Here is a 17803-nt window from a genome sequence, read left to right as displayed (position 1 = left end):
AATGTGGAGCATCCTGCATATATTTTGTGAGCAGGACAACTATTTCATGTTTGCGGCATGTGAAACCGGGCATTTCCAGAATTCAAATCTTTTATTTATAACTTCCACCTCTGGGTTTGCATGCAAAGTTGTTCTTTGGAACTGCCTTTTTGTCTATAGCCTTCCTACGCACTATTAATGAAGATTTAAAGTGAGTATATCATGAGCTGAAGAAATCTGTTAAAGCCACTACACACTATACTATTGTTTAAAATTAATTAAGTCTCTTATGCTATCCAGCGAACATTAATATATATATATATATATATAAAACATATATCCAAAGCATAAATCTGGCCTAGTAAAAATCCAAGCAGACATCTAATTAGTCAGAGGAAAAACAAAAACACATGCCGTTCAGGCCTTGTAGTAATTCCTTGCTGGCTTCAGGCGGCTAAAGCACACATGAAGAAGAATTCTTCCTCTGGTTTGTGAAATATTTCCCCAGGTCATGTATTTATATGCAAATCATCCTCTGGTTTGTGTGTGACTTCTTTGCTGTTCCCAGCTTGGCATTCTTACTTCTGTATTTTGGAAGCCTCCCTTGTCTTTTGTTCCTTACAAAAAGGACAAAAAGGTTAGTAAAAAAATAAATAAATAATAGTAATAAATAAATAAAAATTCTGACCATGATGGCAGAATGAGGCTTATTAATAAAATGGTATGCACCTCTAGTGTTGTAATTCCTCCTGATTGCCAATAGAGGCCTGCAGAGATCAGTTATTTTCTGTTCTACATGCACGATATGTTGAAGTCTCAGAGGAAAGATATTTTGAGAGGCTTGCCACCATAACTGCATGCTTTAATGCATGTTGTCACTGCAGAAACACGTTACTGATATGACAGGTGATGACTGCGGAGTCCACTGGAGGATGTTAACCATTAGCTGGAGAATAAAGTCAGTGGTACTTGCTGTGAGGTGCAGGATTAATTCATTTTTCATTCTGTGATTTTACGTGTACTTATGACATTATTAATGAAAAATCCAATTTTGGCATGCAGCTACAAATACACAGGTCGATACAGTAAATTAAGTGAATTATTAATTAACTGTAATGTGAATTTATTTCAGTGTAAATGATCAGAATAATCCCATGAATGTATTTGACACTCGGGTGAAGAGGAAGCTGCAACTGCTTGTTCTGTTCACACAGCTCCTACATTGTCTGTGCTATTGTTTTCCAGCTCTGTCCAAAGTCAGAAGACCCCCCCTCCACAACCACCCCCCACCCAGAGGAACTGCAGGCGATTAAGTGTAGGAGGATGAGGATAATTACAAGCTTGCTATATTCAGTCAAGTCCCCAGCTCCCAGCTCCCAGCTCCCAGCTCCTGCCTGCCATCCTCTCGCTCCCAGCACCTCGGCTGGGGAGAGTGTGAGGAAATGATTTGCTCTGCTCACCAAGAGAAGAATCACAGTCCAGGGGAAAAGAGACGACCCAGATGAGCCAGCGCTGGGAAGGAAGCACAGATACTTACAGAACCTGTGATCCAGGCAGAGGAGGGTCTGAAGAATTAAACTGAAATTACTCAGATTATATATTAACTTTATGATAAGCGACGTAAGAAGGGTGCACAAGAAGTATTCAGCTGTAAAACTTTGAATTTTCGACCTAATAGACAATATTGTTTCTTCACAATTCACGCGTTAAGTTCACAATGTTTTGGTAAAATACTAAGAGCAATTTAATAAGTAAAAACTGCAGCAGCTGCTACTTTTCTACTTTTCTGTGTTTCATAGCATGGTAAAAAAGTGATTGAGGATTTGGGACTTTTTGTTTATTGACTTTTAAAAGATGACACTTTGGACTCTGGGAAATTTGTATTTTTACCACACTTAAATATTAATCAGTTAACCTGGAAAACTGGTTAGCTAAAACAGTTTAATTACTGATGAGAATGATAATCACATGTGACCGTACTTTACCATATTTCCAGGAAGTAGGCTGACGGTAAATCCAGACCAACAGTACAGAGCAAGGTCGATGATTCTTTATTTTTCTGTTATTTTTAACAAACCTACTGAGCTGGTGCATCTGTGTGACGTCACACACACACCAAACATGTCACTGCCTGCAGACTAGAGAGCCTGGACAGGTCTCCAGTCTATCACATGGCTAACACAGAGAGACACTCACACCTACGGCCAATTTAGAATCACCAATGAACCTAACCAGCATGTCTTTGGACGGTGGGAGGAAGCTGGAGAACCTGGAGAGAACCCACGCAGACACAGGGAGAACATGCAAACTCCACACAGAAAGGAACCAGTCGGAACATGGATTAGAACCCAGAACCTTCTGGCTGTGAGGCATCGGTGCTAACCAGCAGCAGGACGGTCTACTTGAGACTGATTTAAGATAATTTACAATATCAGTGTTTAAAAGCAAATGTTTAATTGGCTGGAATAAAGATTATGACCAGACTAAAACTAGATTTAGGCTTCTGTGTTGAGTTTGCATGTGTTAAACTTTCACCTCCCCAGAAATGTAACTACACGTTGGGGCGATGCAGACTACAGCAGCTCTGATTGGTTTAAAATGCATTTCCTCGTCCTCGTCTCGGACAGTAAGAGAAAATTCATCCTCCTTCAGCCTCCTATGCACCATCTACCCAGACATCATCCCTTTGTACTGCGCTGCAGTGACTTCAGTAAAAGTTTAGAAAAAAAGTTTAAAGGTTTATTATGTCCAGCTGCACAGAGGAACTTAATACAGCTGATGAGGGGTGTAATTATTGCACAAATACGGTGAGTCCTGCATAGATCTGCTGCAGAATTACACCCATCAGGCATAACATTATATTTTGTAGGTCTCCCTTGCGATGACGCCAGCCAGGCTTGGGTTTTATTTTTGGGGTGCTGTGCAGATAACTCATGTGTTAGAGCACATGACTCTGTCCAAACACACAATAGGAAGCGTTTGACCTCAAAGTGAAATCTGGACACTACTTTGATATTTAATACATTTAAATATTAATATCTTTGTGTAGATGATGGCCAAAGTTGAACCTCATTCAGCCTCTGAATATTTGTCCCTGGTCTCTTTTAGTTCTCCTTTAATCCATTTTGTACTGACACATGTTGGTGTTTTCTGACTTCAGGATCAAAGCAGTACAGTGCTTCCATAGCTTTTACTCTGGCCCTGTTCTCCCACCTGGTGAACCACGTCAACATTCGGCTGCAGGCTGAACTGGAGGAGGCGGAGAGCCAGGTGCCTCCACTTCACACTGATGCTGCAGGTGAGAGAGACAATCCCATCAAACCCTGTTTACATAAATAAATGCAACAGAAAGTTATTTATTGGCTAAAAAAATGCAATACAGAGTACACTGATCAGGCATAACATTATGACCACCTTCCTATCAGAGAATGGACATGGGCCTTCTGAGGGTGTCCTGTGGTGTTAGTGGGGGGGCCTTTGAGGGGAGGGGCCTCTGTGGATCATCCCTCAGATACTTGATCAGTTTGGGATCTAGTGAATTTGGAGGCCAGGTCAACACCTTGTGCTGTTCTTCATGCTGCCATCAAGGAGTGTCATTGCTATGGGGTGGGGGTGCCTGGTCTGGTCTAGGTGGGTGCTACATGTCTAAGTAACATCCACACCAATGGATGCCAGGTCCAGAAGTTTCCCAGCAGAACACGGAACTGTCACAAGACGGTTTAAATGTTATTCACTTCTCCTGTCAGTGGTCATAATGTTGTGGCTGATCGGTGTATAAACCAAGCTTAACCCTTTCATCTGAAAACGGATACCTTTAAAGCGGCCTACATCGGCTCACTAGGAAAAAAGAAAACACGTGTTTCCACTCAGAGATAAGAATTTAATTATTTGTTTATTTATTAATTCATTTATGTATTTCTATCTCCAGATTCACCCACCCGAAAAATATAAATTCCGGTGTATTCCAAAAAAAAAAAGGAAAAAGAAAAAGAAAAAAGAGAAAAGAGGAACAATGGCATCTTCATCAACCGCATCAAAGGAATTATTCAACGAAATCAATGTGGCAATAATTATTATCATTATTACAATAATAATTCAATGATCAGAATATCCACATTCATAACAAATCCAGATACAACTGCAATACACTCTTCAACACCACTCTTCCATTAATATACACAAAATCCCCAAATGTCTGTCCCGTCAAAAACAACAATAGAGGAGGGGTTTTTGGGGGGTGGGGGGGGGGGGGGGTAGGGAGGAGGAGGAGGAGGTCGGGGTGGAGGGAGGGCTATGGCTTGTCAAGGGGTATGAAGATGTGTGACCGGCAGAGCAAATGGGTCTAAGGTTAGTAAGAGTATAAGGGGGAGGCACACTCATTTAGTAAGGACCTATACAAAAACAAGCAATGTCAAGAGATGACAGTCTTCATGGAGGGATTTGCCTACAACCCCCCCGGCCGCGCAAAAAGGCTAGGCAGCTCCACGAGAAGCAGAATTTGGGGAACAAAAAAATTCCAAGAAATATATAAGGGTTGTCGGAATAAATATATAACTCTGAAAGACAACCGCTGCAAACATACACCATAGGAAACCCAAAGTGAAAGTCAGATACGCAAGAAATCAAAACGTCAGGTTGAGAATTTTGAAAAGAAATGCAAATGGAGGTTTCTGGAAAAAAAAAAGAAATTGTCTTAGTCTATATATGTACAAACATTGCTTGGTCACCCAAATCTACTTAGAAAAGCTTTTTAGTTGGTCAGAAAATGAGTGCAAGCTTATAGATTATGTGAGTTAATTCCTGTGTGAGAGCTTCGAGAATGCAGCTATAAGTGACAGAGCTCGCTGATATACTCCGAGTCTGCACACACAGTGCCTCTGATAGCCGTCAGTAAAAACCTCTCCACGCCTCGGGATCGGTGCCGCGAGAAGACCCAGTCATAGAAAGAGAGAGAAACATCAGAGGAAAAAATAACTGTACACTCTGCATGTACAAACGAACTGTATATACACATAGACATACCATATATACACATATATCCAGTATATACACAGAGATTTAGCCGCGGTACGCACACATATGTACAAACACATTCACTCGTTTCAGCGGGACCTCTAACATGTCTCTCTCTCTCTCTGTCCTCAGGTTCAGTCAAAAAGTGGAAACGGCGGGGATTTCAACTCAGATTGGTGTCAGCGGAGTCCATCCGCAGAAAGAAATGGGGAGGGAGGGGGACTGCAGAAAGGGGACCACGCTGAAACCAAGAGTTCATCCTCCGCCCCGGTGGAAACTCTACAGACAAATAAGTACAAAAGTAAGAACGTCCTCATCCGGCGGCTTTCACATCGTCCGTAAATGGAGAGCTCCATGGCGATGGTCGGGCGAGAAGCAGCCCGACGCTTTTCTGCTTTTTGAATTTTTGTTATTTGAGCGATAACAACCAAAGAGGAAGGAGGAAGTGGAGGGGGGGTCAGGTCAGGTCACAGCAACGTGCAAACTGTTGTAAGGGGAGTAGGTAAAACACAAGTTTGTCCCTTTCCATCACAGTCCTGTAGGGCAACGCGTCTCTCCACCAGATTGTCTCAGTAAGAAAAGTCAGTTCATATAAAATGGATTCGATTCGTCAACTTCCATTAGATAGAGGCGTCTATCTATATCAAGAAATAAAGATCTGCTCCGGGAAGATTTCTGACCAAGAGTTTCTTTTTTTAGAAGTAAGAATAAGCGGCGTCATCGTAGAAATATAAATAACGACATTCAGTCCGGTTTCTCAAAGTCCTCACTGCTGAAGCCAGAGTGTTTTTTGTTTTTGTTTGTTTAGTTTTTGAATTAGGCTGTGCATATTTAGTTTCCTTTTAAAATCAAAGTCTGAAAGGAGGAGTCGAAACGGAAGAGCTGGAAACTATGAGTCGAGATCAAGTGAGACTGAAGTGGTGGTTAAATAATACTCTGAGGATCCTGGATGAATAAAGAGTGAGCAGATGAAGAGGAGTCAAAGTGGAATTTGAAAAGACTACAAGAGAGAGATAGATAGATATATAGATAGAGAGATAGATAGATAGAGAGAGAGAGAGGGAAATAAATGCTCTGAAAGGAAATCAGCTTTGACTGAAATTTGAAGAGAAGTCAAGCACCTTTGAAATAGATCCTACCCGCCCCTCTCTCTCATTCGGAGCCTTTTTCTTTTTTTTTTTGTGCCTCCTCTGTTCTGCTGATTGATCAGACTGCATAGCTGTTCTTTGCATGCTCGGCAGGCTAACAAACACCAGTGTACTGCACGTCCAGCCTACCTTTTATAAGTAAAATGTAGATCCAAACCACGAGGCGTCAAAGACATTTAAAAAAAAAAAAAAAAAAATCATCCTCTTTATCAAATCAGAGAGAGAGGGCCCAAGTAAAAAAAAAAAAATAAAAAAAAAAAAAAAAAAATCCCAGCGTTTTCCTTACATGGTCCGCTGGGGCTCTGCACCATCCTCTGAGCAAAGAGACTGGGACCAATGCCCCAAGTTCTCCCTTTGTCAGCCAATCGCGTCGCGAGAGAGGGCCCTGGACATTTGGCCATGCCACCCTGTCGACTGCCGATGGTGCATCAGCCAATTAGGTTCCACATTGTCCTCCATGAAGCTTTGAGAGTGGCTAGGGGGGAGAAACAAAAAGGGAGACAGAGAGAGAGAAGAAACGGGGGAGGGTGCTTGATCAGGTGCTTTTGAAGCATAGCTATTCGAGCGAGTGTCTGCGTGTCGGCGGCGGCGGTCACTCCGAAGCCGGACTCGTCGTCCTGCAGTTCTCTGTGTTCGGCTCTGAGGCTCGTTTACCTGAGTCACTGAGGTATTTTTCACAGCAATGGTAATTAATTTTTCTCAATCACGGATCATCTCGTTCGGCACGTTCACCCCCCCCTCACCTGCTTTAACATTTATCACACCAAGTCATTTCACAAGAAAGAAGAAGTAGCCCTACGTGATGTCTAAAAGAGACGATCTTTCCCTGCGGATGACTGCTAGCGTTATTGACATTTTGGTGGTGGGACAGTTACACATTCACTGTAATTATGAGTCTAATCTAATCTCTAGCGGCCTTTGACCTTTGACACGACACAGAGCCGATGTGAAACTCTCTCGGACTCCTCTCGGCTCGGCCTTCACGCTTAAACGAGCCGAGCGGCCGTTGTTGCTGCGGAGCGACACCAGAGCGTGAGGCTACGAAGACAAGAACAGATTCACATCCAGACAAACCTAACAGGAGACAGTTCATACACAGAATGAAGGGATGTGGATGCACATTACAAACGTGTGTTTTAGCATCTGACTCATGAGAAACGGAGGAGTTCACTTCAAAAAATACAACAAATAACGTCTGTCTAAAGTACTCTGTTCCACCTGTTTGTTTTTTTACATTTGTTTTTTATAAATAGATCTTCAAACAAGACAAAGAAGCATTTAATTACAGAATTTTAAGAATTAAGGTTATCATATATTGTCTATTGTCTTAAGCAAGGCTTTGTAAAGTGCGTTTGGTCGATGACTAGCTAGTCTACTGGCCGAAGGATACTCCATATACATATATATTTATCCCAGGCACTTAATGGCAAGCAAAGCAAAATGGTTGACGTTAGAGTGAGAATAAAAATGGACCTCTGTGACGTTCCCATTTACAAATGTTACTTTAGAAAACGTGGTAAAACGCAGTGCAAGCCCAAAAGTGAAAAACATTAGCTGGCATCAGTATTTATTTACACTTAGATCTCTCGTCTTCTGTGTGTGAACACAATGAACCAACACTTTTAATCTAAAAGAGAAAAAAAATAAACACTTTCATTTAAATTAACCTGATTCAGTCTTAAATTAGCACTCTGGGGCTGTGAAAGTCGCCCGTGCATTTGCTGATCCATCAGTTTTGATTAACTGTTAATAAAACCAGAGATTGGAGGAGTATGCGCCTAAAAAAAAAACAGATATGGAAACCCCAACAACCCTGTCAGACAACAACAGGATGCACAAAGAACAGGGACACACATAGAAAACACACCGGGGGGGACAAAACATGTCCTGTCAAAGACAAATTTGAGGATAGAGAGAGAGAGAGAGAGAGAGAGAGAGAAAGGGACAGTGAGTGAGTCATGAAAGAGGCAGTGCTATGGCAGACACAGACAGTTGACTTGGAAAAATGGCACCATTTGTTTCTGTTTAGCACCAGTTCTTTGTTTTTTTTTATTATCACATATCGGTTCTGAGATTGAGAAGAGAAAAATTGCACGAGCTCAGTCCAAAAATACCAAGGAGTCCCTTAAATTGAAAAAAAAGAAAAGAAGAAGGAAAAAGTTCCCGAGGGCATCTCCCGTCACTCAAACCTCTTATGAATCTGTTTTCCTTTCTCTCTCTAGCAACGCTAACCTCGGATCGCCGTCTCCCGGCATCTCTGCTGGAAAACCCTGTTGGAAAACACTCAAAGGCACTAAGGAAGCCAGACTACGTCGCCGCGTCTCCGCCTAAACAAGCTGCAGCCTGGCGTGTGTTCAGGATATTAATGCGTCTACATCCATGCGAGTCAGGGGCTACCATAAGCTAGCTCTTAGCTTACGGCTGCTTCTTCGCTAATGGCTACCGTGAAGTCTTTGGGGTGCAAGGCGTTCCCTAGTGCTTGATCCCTACATGGGTTTAGTTTCTCACGGAGGCGATGGGTGCACGGAGCTGACGTTCACGCGTGTCAAATGTTTGGTTTGACGCATTCAGAGTGTGTGATAAGGTATCGTCATCTTGTCCTGCAAGACTGATACTGGTGTGAAGCTCCGTGTGAGCATCAAGAGAACAAGTGTCCATAGAAGAGCCCTTTGCGTTGTGTGTCTTAGTGTGTCATTCACTGCACAGTAGCTGTGTGGTAACTACTCGTCTCCCGCACGCATTTCTTCTCTCTCTTGCCCCCCCTGAGGGCAATAAGGATACACATGGGGACTTCTTTTTTTTTTTTTAAAGAAGCGTCTCGCTAAATGGGAAAAAGACGGGGGACAGTGTTTTCATTTGTGTCATCTCTCTCTGATTTGGCTCAGTGTTGTGTTTGACCTACTCCCCCTTCCTCTGCTATGCCTGTAGTTGCGGTTGCCGTGGTTCCGGTTGCCTGTGAGGTTGTCATGGAGGAGGACGTTTGGTTGCCACGGAGCTCTCCATTCTGACTAGGATGTTGATGAGGAGTGGGCAGAGAGGGAGGGTCTACGGTTTGGGGGAGGACTCCATTGTGGGGCGAGCTGTCGGAGGAAATGCCCAAGGAAGAGACTCTGAAGCCTTGATCGTTGGTTACCGCTCCTCCTCCTCCTCCTCCTCCATCTCCACCTTCACCTTCAGTTTTCACACCGGGGTCTGCATAACCCAGGGAGGAATGCTGGTCCTCCTAGCGAGATACAGAGAGAGAGAAGAGGGGGGGAAAGAGGAGTGGGAGCAGGGAGAGATGGTGGTAGGAGGAGAGAGGCCATTCAATGAGCGATGGGAGGGACGTGAGTGACAAGTTGCAAAAGGAGATGTCCAATCAAGGCAGGTAACATGTAGAGGGAAATAAATCACACGTTGAAGAGGAGTGACCAAGGAGGAGGAGGAGAAAAGGGATGTGATTGGTTTGAGGTGGAAAACATCGAAAAACAGAAAGAGAACGGGGCGGGAATGAGTACATGTAAAAGGAAAGCAAAGCGAGGAGGAAATTCAAAAGAGAAAAGAATCGACATGTGACGAGGGAGTGGAGGAACCACACGGAAAAAAGGGAAGAGACACAGAGAGAAGAAAGAGAGAGTTAAGAGGTGGATGCGTGACGTACACCGATAGAAATGGCGGCACGGGAAAGAGGAGATGAAGGGGTCGAAGGATCCTGATCCTCTCGGGTCGAGCAGCAAGGGGGGGGGGGGGGGGGGGGCGTGTTGTCGGGTGAGAGGGCAAAGTCAGGAAGTCAGTCTTTGCCGACGTGCGCTCCATCAGCTGGAAATATCTTAAATATCTTATATAATAACAACTTAGCAGCACTTAACTGTTCCTTAAAACATGCACAAAAAAAAAAAAGCCACATAGAGGTCAGCGCCAAAAAAGCAAGATAAAAGTGCATCCTAGTGCCTGAGCCAGAGTCACCAACCAAAAACGCCGAACCCGAAACACGTAGCAACGAGTTGCTAAGCGTGGGAGTTGCGTCCCGGGTTGCAAGCTTTTGATTAGCGAGTCAGAGTTTGTTTTTTTACTTACAAATAACAACAACGCTAGTCTCATTATTAGTTTATTTCAAGCCTTCACTTCCCGGCCGTGTTCACTGACGTCTGTGTGGGAGCAGTGGGAAGAGAAAACAATTGGGTTATTGTGCCAATAGACAACTATGAGGACTCTATTCATGGTGACGCCGCTCGTGCTGCAGGACGATTCTAAATGCTGGAGTTCACAGCTTTAACCGTCACACCTATCAGGGCCGGGAACCTCTTGAGGTAATTGCACTGGGTTTATTTGTGCGTGGCGTCTAGACGTAATCACATTTCTTGTGCATAAAACCTACGAGAATGTGCACGCACGACAGTAAGCAGCACTTCAATGCTCACGTACAGGAACGTATGAAATATACTGTGTTATGGATGGAATGAGTCGCTGCAGAGGGAAGGAGACAGGGAGGAGGAGAGATACAGTCGATCGGTCTGCATCCAGTCGAGAGAATGAGGCAAAGAATCAAAGAAGCAAAACAATCACTGGATAAACTGTATCTGATGGGTGTGTCCACACTGTGAGTGGGAGGTGTTTCCGTTTCACTTGAGAGAAAAACAAAAAGAAGTGAAAAGAAGAAAGAAAAATTAAAAATTAAAAGAAAAAAAGACCCCAGTGTTGGATGTGAATTAGCGGCGGGCCTTTTCTCTTCTCAATCAGAACCAAAGGGAATGAAAAGACTCTGAGCTGCCGACTGGTGCTGCAGACGGTCACAGGATGCCAGTAACTCCACCGACTCCGCTCGCTTCGTTACTCTCAAACACAACCGACAATGTCGTTTAATATCCATGTGTGGACCGAACACACATGTCTATTAAACTCAGCAGCTGAACAAAGACATGGCAAAATGTTTACTGACATCCTTTTATGTATTTATTTAAACTTACCAAGCTTTGCTCCGCTCTTTGTGTGTCTGATTACTTGGTGCATTCAATTACAGCTTGGTGTGTGTGTTTTTTCTTTTAATGCTAATGAAAATTGTGATTTTGGAGACAGAAACACAAAACACTTAGTGGATTACTGGGATGTTAGGGGTCTAGGAAATGATGCAGAGAGAATATCGTACACACAAAGTCTTACCCATCTCCTCCAATCTCCAATCACTCCAATTTGGGATCTCATGGATGTCTAGAGAAAATCTTATCTCCGCGTTTGAAAATGCAAAAACCTGCAGTTAAGTGTTGGTTGAGATCAGTTTATCTACGGCAGGACAAATAAAAAAATAAAATAAAGAAGCAACCGCTTGCCAGGTGAAGAGCTCTGACTTTGACGCAAAATAAAATTTAAAAAAGAAAGAAAAAACACACACGTCACACATCATCAGATGCACAGGTAACAGGTGAACCACGCCACCACCACTTCACCAAATAATAATGATAATAATAATAATAATCAGATGCCAAAAACACAAACACTTAAATATCAGAAACACGGGACAAACACAGAAAGAGACACAACACACGGAAACATGGGCACGGTTATCAGTGTTCATCGGAGAGGGGGGAGGACTGGGTCAGATACGGAGATTTCACATAATTCCCGTCGTTAATCAGAGGGTGTGCTGGGGAACAGGGATGAAATGTGAGAGGATGAGGTCAGGAAAAGCGAAGGCAACGAATAAATATGATGTTTCTGAGGAAGAGGAAGCACGGTATGATAGAAAGAACACAAATACGGCAAGGATGGCCTTTGAAATCCATGTTCGGGCCGGTTTTACACCATTTTCTAACATTTTAACGTCTTATTTAATTAATTTGGATTTGATAAGTTCATCGTTTTGCATGTTTGCAGTCAAAGCCGAAACATAAAGGTGATAATTAAATGTGATGAAGAGCAGAATTTTGCAAATGCCAACATCTGAATACAGCAGAACACAAAAGAAAACCAATGGCAGCCATTGATTGGTTTGTAGTTTCTGCATTCCACCTAAAAAGTTACTTGGTGCACAGTTGACTTATTAATTAATAATGTTGGCATATACAGTATGTGAGGGGACCGCTGGTTATGACTGTGTCAGAGGAAGTGATGACATTTTAATGTGTTAGATGTTGTTGTAGTTTTTTATAGGCCTGGGGTCTGTCTCAGATCATTCAGTCCAGTTCGAGGTCCGTCACAGAATATTTCCAGAGAGGAACCGAGACAACGTGTTATTGTGTTGGGAGGGTGACGATAAATTACATATTTCAGTCATGTGTCTAAGAAAATGAGACATTAAAACTCCAGAAATAAAAATATATTTTAATTAAAAGCGGAGCAGCAGTGGAGGCAGGAACATTTATGGCATCATTTCTGTATATATTGTATTTTGTTCTATTTTTTCTTTCTTTAAAAGTGTCTTGTTCTTGCACGTCATGCTGCTCACATGTGACTTAAATTGGCCCCCCATGGAGAAATAAAGATTTCTGAATCTGAATCTCATCCCTACTAACTTTAATATGAAATACTAATGATACATGTTTGTAAGGTATTATTATTATTTTCTTCGTTTATAATGAGACAGAGGCTATTGATCACATCCTGGTCTAGCCTGCAGACAAACGTACAGATACATACACTGCCTGGCCAAAAATATCAGGGTAAATCTGGACTCATCAGACCACATGACCTTCTTCCATTGCTTCATAGTCCAATCTTTATGCTCCCCAGCAAATTGAAGCCTTTTTTTCCAGTTAGCCTCACTGATTAGTGGTTTTCTTAAGGCTACACAGCTGTTCAGTCCCAATCCCTTGAGTTCCCTTCACATTGTACGTGCGGAAATGTTCTTACTTTCACTATTAAACATAGCCCTGAGTTCTACTTTCTTTTTCTTCAATTTGATTTCACAAAACGTTTAAGTGTTTGCCAGATTCTTCCTGGAAGACGATGGTTCTCCACCATCCTTCCAGTTTTAATAATGCGTTGGACAGTTCTTAACCCAGTTTTAGTAGTTTCTACAATCTCCTTAGATGTTTTCTCTGCTTGATGCATGCCAATGATTTGACCCTTCTCAAACAGACTAACATCTTTTCCACAGGATGTGTCTTTAGACATGGTTGTTTAAAAAATGAGAAGCTACTCATTGCATCAGTTGGGGTTAAATAACTTGTTGTCAGCTGAAAGATAATCACCCATGCAGTAATTATCCAACAGGAGGCTCCTACCTACTTGCTTAGAATTAGTTTACAACTCACACCCACTACACCAAACTACAGAGGAGCAGTGAAACTCTACAGGACGTCATTCATCCCCTACTCTATCCAGCTGTACAACAACTCACCTTTCTGCAACAGATAACTCCAAGTTATTAATGTTAATGCACATTCTTGTACCTTATTAATCTATCTTCATCTATTTTTCTTTTTATTTGTGCTTCTCAGGAGTGTTTTTTTTATGTGCAGCTGAGCTACTGTGATCAAGCATTTTCCCCTGTGGGTGAATAAAGTCTAACTAAATGATGCATGCACAGGTATTTCCTTCTCTGTACCAGTTTAACCACGCCTCATAATAACTTTCAGATGGTTAACCATACCATACATGGTGTGCACGCTGTTCCTTTAGAGACGAGTGCCGCCTTCAAACTGAACTCATGTTTACATGAAATAAACATTTACCAGGATTAATAGCAGGTTTCTTCTCAGGATTTAAATTCTACGCCCACTGAGATGTTATCAGCCTCCGTCTGCTGAACTGATGATGGTAGATGATGGCTAGGCCAAGTAGGAGAAAGTTTTTGTGCCTCAGTTTGTCTTTGTACTGGACGGGGTGGCTCCAGGACATTTGGATGCTGCGTACAGTTTGCTGATACTGAAGACAGTATATATATCAGACGAGCGACACTCGCTGCAGCATTAAATATTAAAAAATGTTTTGTTGTCACTCCAACACGGAGGCGCCCCCTCCCAACAGGACCATCAGTTACCTCTGTCCAATCATTCTGTGACGGGCCTCTCTCCTCTGAGGAGTAAAGTACAGGGGAAACGGCCTGAGGTGAGTTGACATGGTGCCGCGTACGGGACAGGGACGCACACAGAGGACAGAAGGAAAGAGGCAGCAGTCATGGATGGAGAGTGACAGTTTGCCGGCTTGTTTATTACCTGGGTACTCGGGGTGGGACAGGCGCAAGACGGGGCTGCACTAGGATGGACTGACGCCTCCCCTAAGAGAAATCACCGTATCTCATCAACATAGGAGGAGAGGAAAGGAAAGGAAAGGAAAGGAGAGGAGATGAGAGGAGAGGAGGGCTAAAATCAAGGAGGCAGGAGGAGGAGGAGGAGGAGGCTGACGGCAAAACAAGGAGGGAAGGCTTGTGTGCAAAGGGAGGGAGGATTTAGAAGGGATGTGAGGGTTGAGGAGAAACAACAGCCACCAAACGATACGTATACGGTGCCACGACACAAAGTGAACAGAAAACAAACACATAAACATACAAATATAATGCTTTCCAAAAAGAAAATGCAACAACACACACATGTTATCAGGTCACGCAGCAGCCTGGAAGCGTTAGAGCAGCGAGCCATGCAGAGCGTCACGACCAGAAAACATGCTCACGGGACAAGAAAGACACGTCTGCATCTGAAAGCAGGAAAGACCCGGTTCAGAAAGGTGAGAGGAGTAAAAACATGCTCGTATCAAACATGCAACTATCAACTCTATGCAGATATAGAAATAGAAATATACACTCAGGAAACCCAGAATCCTATTAACATCAACACAATATGCAAAAAAGACACATAGATATAGATAGAAAAGGATTTTTGCATTTTGCTAAAACACACACAGCTCTCTCTCTCACACACACACACACACTATACAAACTATATTCAAGAAGATGCAACAATGAGCACAAATAAAAACAATTCAATTTTGAATGAATGAGACGGTGATGTGATCAGTGTAACTCAGGAAGCGTTGTTCTCTGGTAAATACTCATCAGATTCAGTTCAAATCACACAGTCACTCACTGAAACGGGAAAAAACGCAAAAAACAAATAAACGTATCACTACTACTACTACTACAACTACTACTACTACTACTACTTCTTTGGAGATATCACTGCATCAGAGACTCATCGACCTTCAGAGACCAGTTCAGTATAAATTCACACAACACTGACGACTCAGCTGTAATTCATCCTGACTAAAATACATTAAAAAGAATATATGTCATTGTTGTAATTTGATGTGATTTATGTGATTTGTGTTTTTATAATATATAATACGTATAATAATATATTTTCAAACCGTTGTTAGTGTTCAACCAATCCTAGTAATATATTAACATACATAAAATGCAATTAAACAGTTTTGTCATGATTATACTTGTAACAAGATGGGAAAAAACACTACATCTGCTTATTAAATAAACTAATTTGTATATATTATATTATATTATATTTATTACTTTCCACCAGTGTTTAGCAATAATTCCTTGTAATTTATTTATTTACCTGGTCCCAGATAACAACAAGAAACTAGAAAGATTAACCTGTAAAAAATATAAAAATATAATATATATATTTATATATATATATATAAAATGAAAACAGAAATTATTAACCCCTTGTCGCAGAGTGTCGCAAATTCGCGACGCACTGTTTCCGCTCAGACTGCAGCCGGAATAACGCAAATAATCCTCCAATGTCGGTGTGTGCACATTCAAAAATACCTAGGAACCTTTTGCAAGCACTAGTTTCTCTTAGGACCGGTCGGAGTGGTAAGCAAAAACACAAATAACTAATTTCTTTATATAATTGAAAAATCTTTTCAGGCGTCAAGGGGTTAAAGATTTTGATGGAATAGCTTCTGTAGCTAACTGCGTTGCATCCACAAAAAAATGGAATTAAAAAAGCATTTACATTTTAAAGTTCCCACAAAACAGCTAGCTCTGGAGACAGAGCGGGGGAGGCGGGAAGCGCAAAATGCCTGATCTGCTCTGATTGGTCGACTCCAGAGGTCTGAGCAAACCCTGCCCATACATGTTTCAACCCAAATGCTAAAACTGATAGTGCTGCTGGTATTGGAGCATATATAGATAGAGATAGAAACTCTCATTTTCATTGGAAGCTAAATTAGTTCATGCCCCCTGGTGCAGGATGAGTCATCATCATTTTTCAAAAAATTTTCTGGGAAACACACCAATAATGACTCTCTTTTTTGGTCAATATTCAGCCAGATACTGGTGTATATGTGACGTGTAGTGCATGACACATCATATAAAAACTAAGGCTGTCAAAATGAACACAAGGACCTTTATCAGGAAGTAATTAAAGCAGCAGTAATGATGTGGTGGAAAGCAAACAGAATCTCAAGTGCAGTTGTAGTAAATAACTTTACCCTGCAGAGGACAGTAATATTCCCCGTAGCGTCAAAATTAAATTGCAACAAAAGACGTCTGGACAGTATTCTGGACAACTTTCCTCATTGTTTGTCTTATTAAAGTTATACATACATTTGAATTAAACAAGATATTTGTCCACTGACATGTTGATAGATTATTTTAATCTCTTACGTTATTTGGCAGCACCGTTCTCTGTCCAGTGGCTGAAGTGTAGCTTTAGTTTACACAACAATGAGACTAATATACTTTACATATTGTAAATTTACTTAAATCTTTACTTGTAAAGCTTATACTTCGTAGACATCAGGATACTGACTGGGAAGGATTATGGCGTCCTGCACCATTACGCACAGTTTGCATCCATTTATACGACAGTAACACAAACAGATTCTCCAAACCATCAAAACAAGATCTTAATGGATTATTATGAAGTTGATTATAAAGCCTGACAACTGTTAGAATGGCAGTGAGTCATGGTAGGCATCAAATAAATAAATAAATTAAAAAGGCTTTTATGTGTTCTTGTTTTAAATCTGGAATATGACACAGAGGCCATCAAACATGACGTGAGAAAACTTTTGCTTCGATCACAGAGTCATCGTTTAATATTTGCAGCCTGAGAGAAAGAGTTATTTATTTATTTATTTGCTTACAAAGAAGATGACTCACCGTGACTCACTGGGATTCTAAAAGACCAAGACCTTTTCTTTAAATGTGAGTCTCTCTCTGTCGCTTTTGTGTATTTATATTTTGATCTGCACAAACTCAAACTCTTCACAGCCCTCGCGTCATCATCCTACGCTGCAAGCTTTGTCCACGTGACGCAGAATATTTGTAAAATGCAACCAACACAGACATCTCTTAGGCTACATGCATTTAAATACATTCAATTTTTCTAAACGTACAGTGGATTTTAACAGCATACATCAAGGCCACATTATCTTCAGTAGTGACCATCGCCGTGACACTGCGAGGCTTCCCTCTTGGCACGGCTAATTATTGTTTCCCCCCTCTCTGCTGCTTTGAAAGGCACCTAGAAATCTGCTGCGAGGCCCTTGCTTTGATTTTTCACGCAATTAACCGAGGAGAACTCTAAAATGTGACCCAATTAAAGGAGGGAGACATCAAGCTGTTAGAAACCAATGAAATGTGCCAAATGAGCTCGTAGCGGTGGGCGAGGAACTTCCCTACGTTTCACTCTCGATTCTGAAATGAATGCATTCGCAGAATTTAAATGAGCCCGTGCAGCAGCTGAAGACGCAACTATTTGGTTGTAGTCGTGTGATAA

At 41.8% G+C, this 17803-nt stretch overlaps 1 protein-coding gene across 1 annotated transcript in view; it reads right to left on the bottom strand.

Moving 5' to 3' along the window:
- Positions 1-6497: 6497 nt before the first annotated feature.
- Positions 6498-17803, bottom strand: part of syngap1b (synaptic Ras GTPase activating protein 1b) — a gene marked incomplete at its 3' end in the record, with an annotated part of 120559 nt that continues 109253 nt past the window's right edge. The window contains exons 20-21 of the mRNA XM_084557676.1: positions 14273-14334; positions 6498-6615 (exon numbers count right to left, since the gene is read on the bottom strand). Coding sequence (XP_084413802.1) covers positions 6498-6615; positions 14273-14334 — 180 coding nt within the window. The remainder of the gene's footprint in view (positions 6616-14272; positions 14335-17803) is intronic.

The sequence above is a fragment of the Chelon labrosus genome, assembly GCF_963514085.1.
Source record: "Chelon labrosus genome assembly, chromosome: 12".
NCBI classification, from domain to species: domain Eukaryota; kingdom Metazoa; phylum Chordata; class Actinopteri; order Mugiliformes; family Mugilidae; genus Chelon; species Chelon labrosus.
Note: the sequence above shows the minus strand (reverse complement) of the source record. Positions and strands in the feature narration are given on the sequence as shown.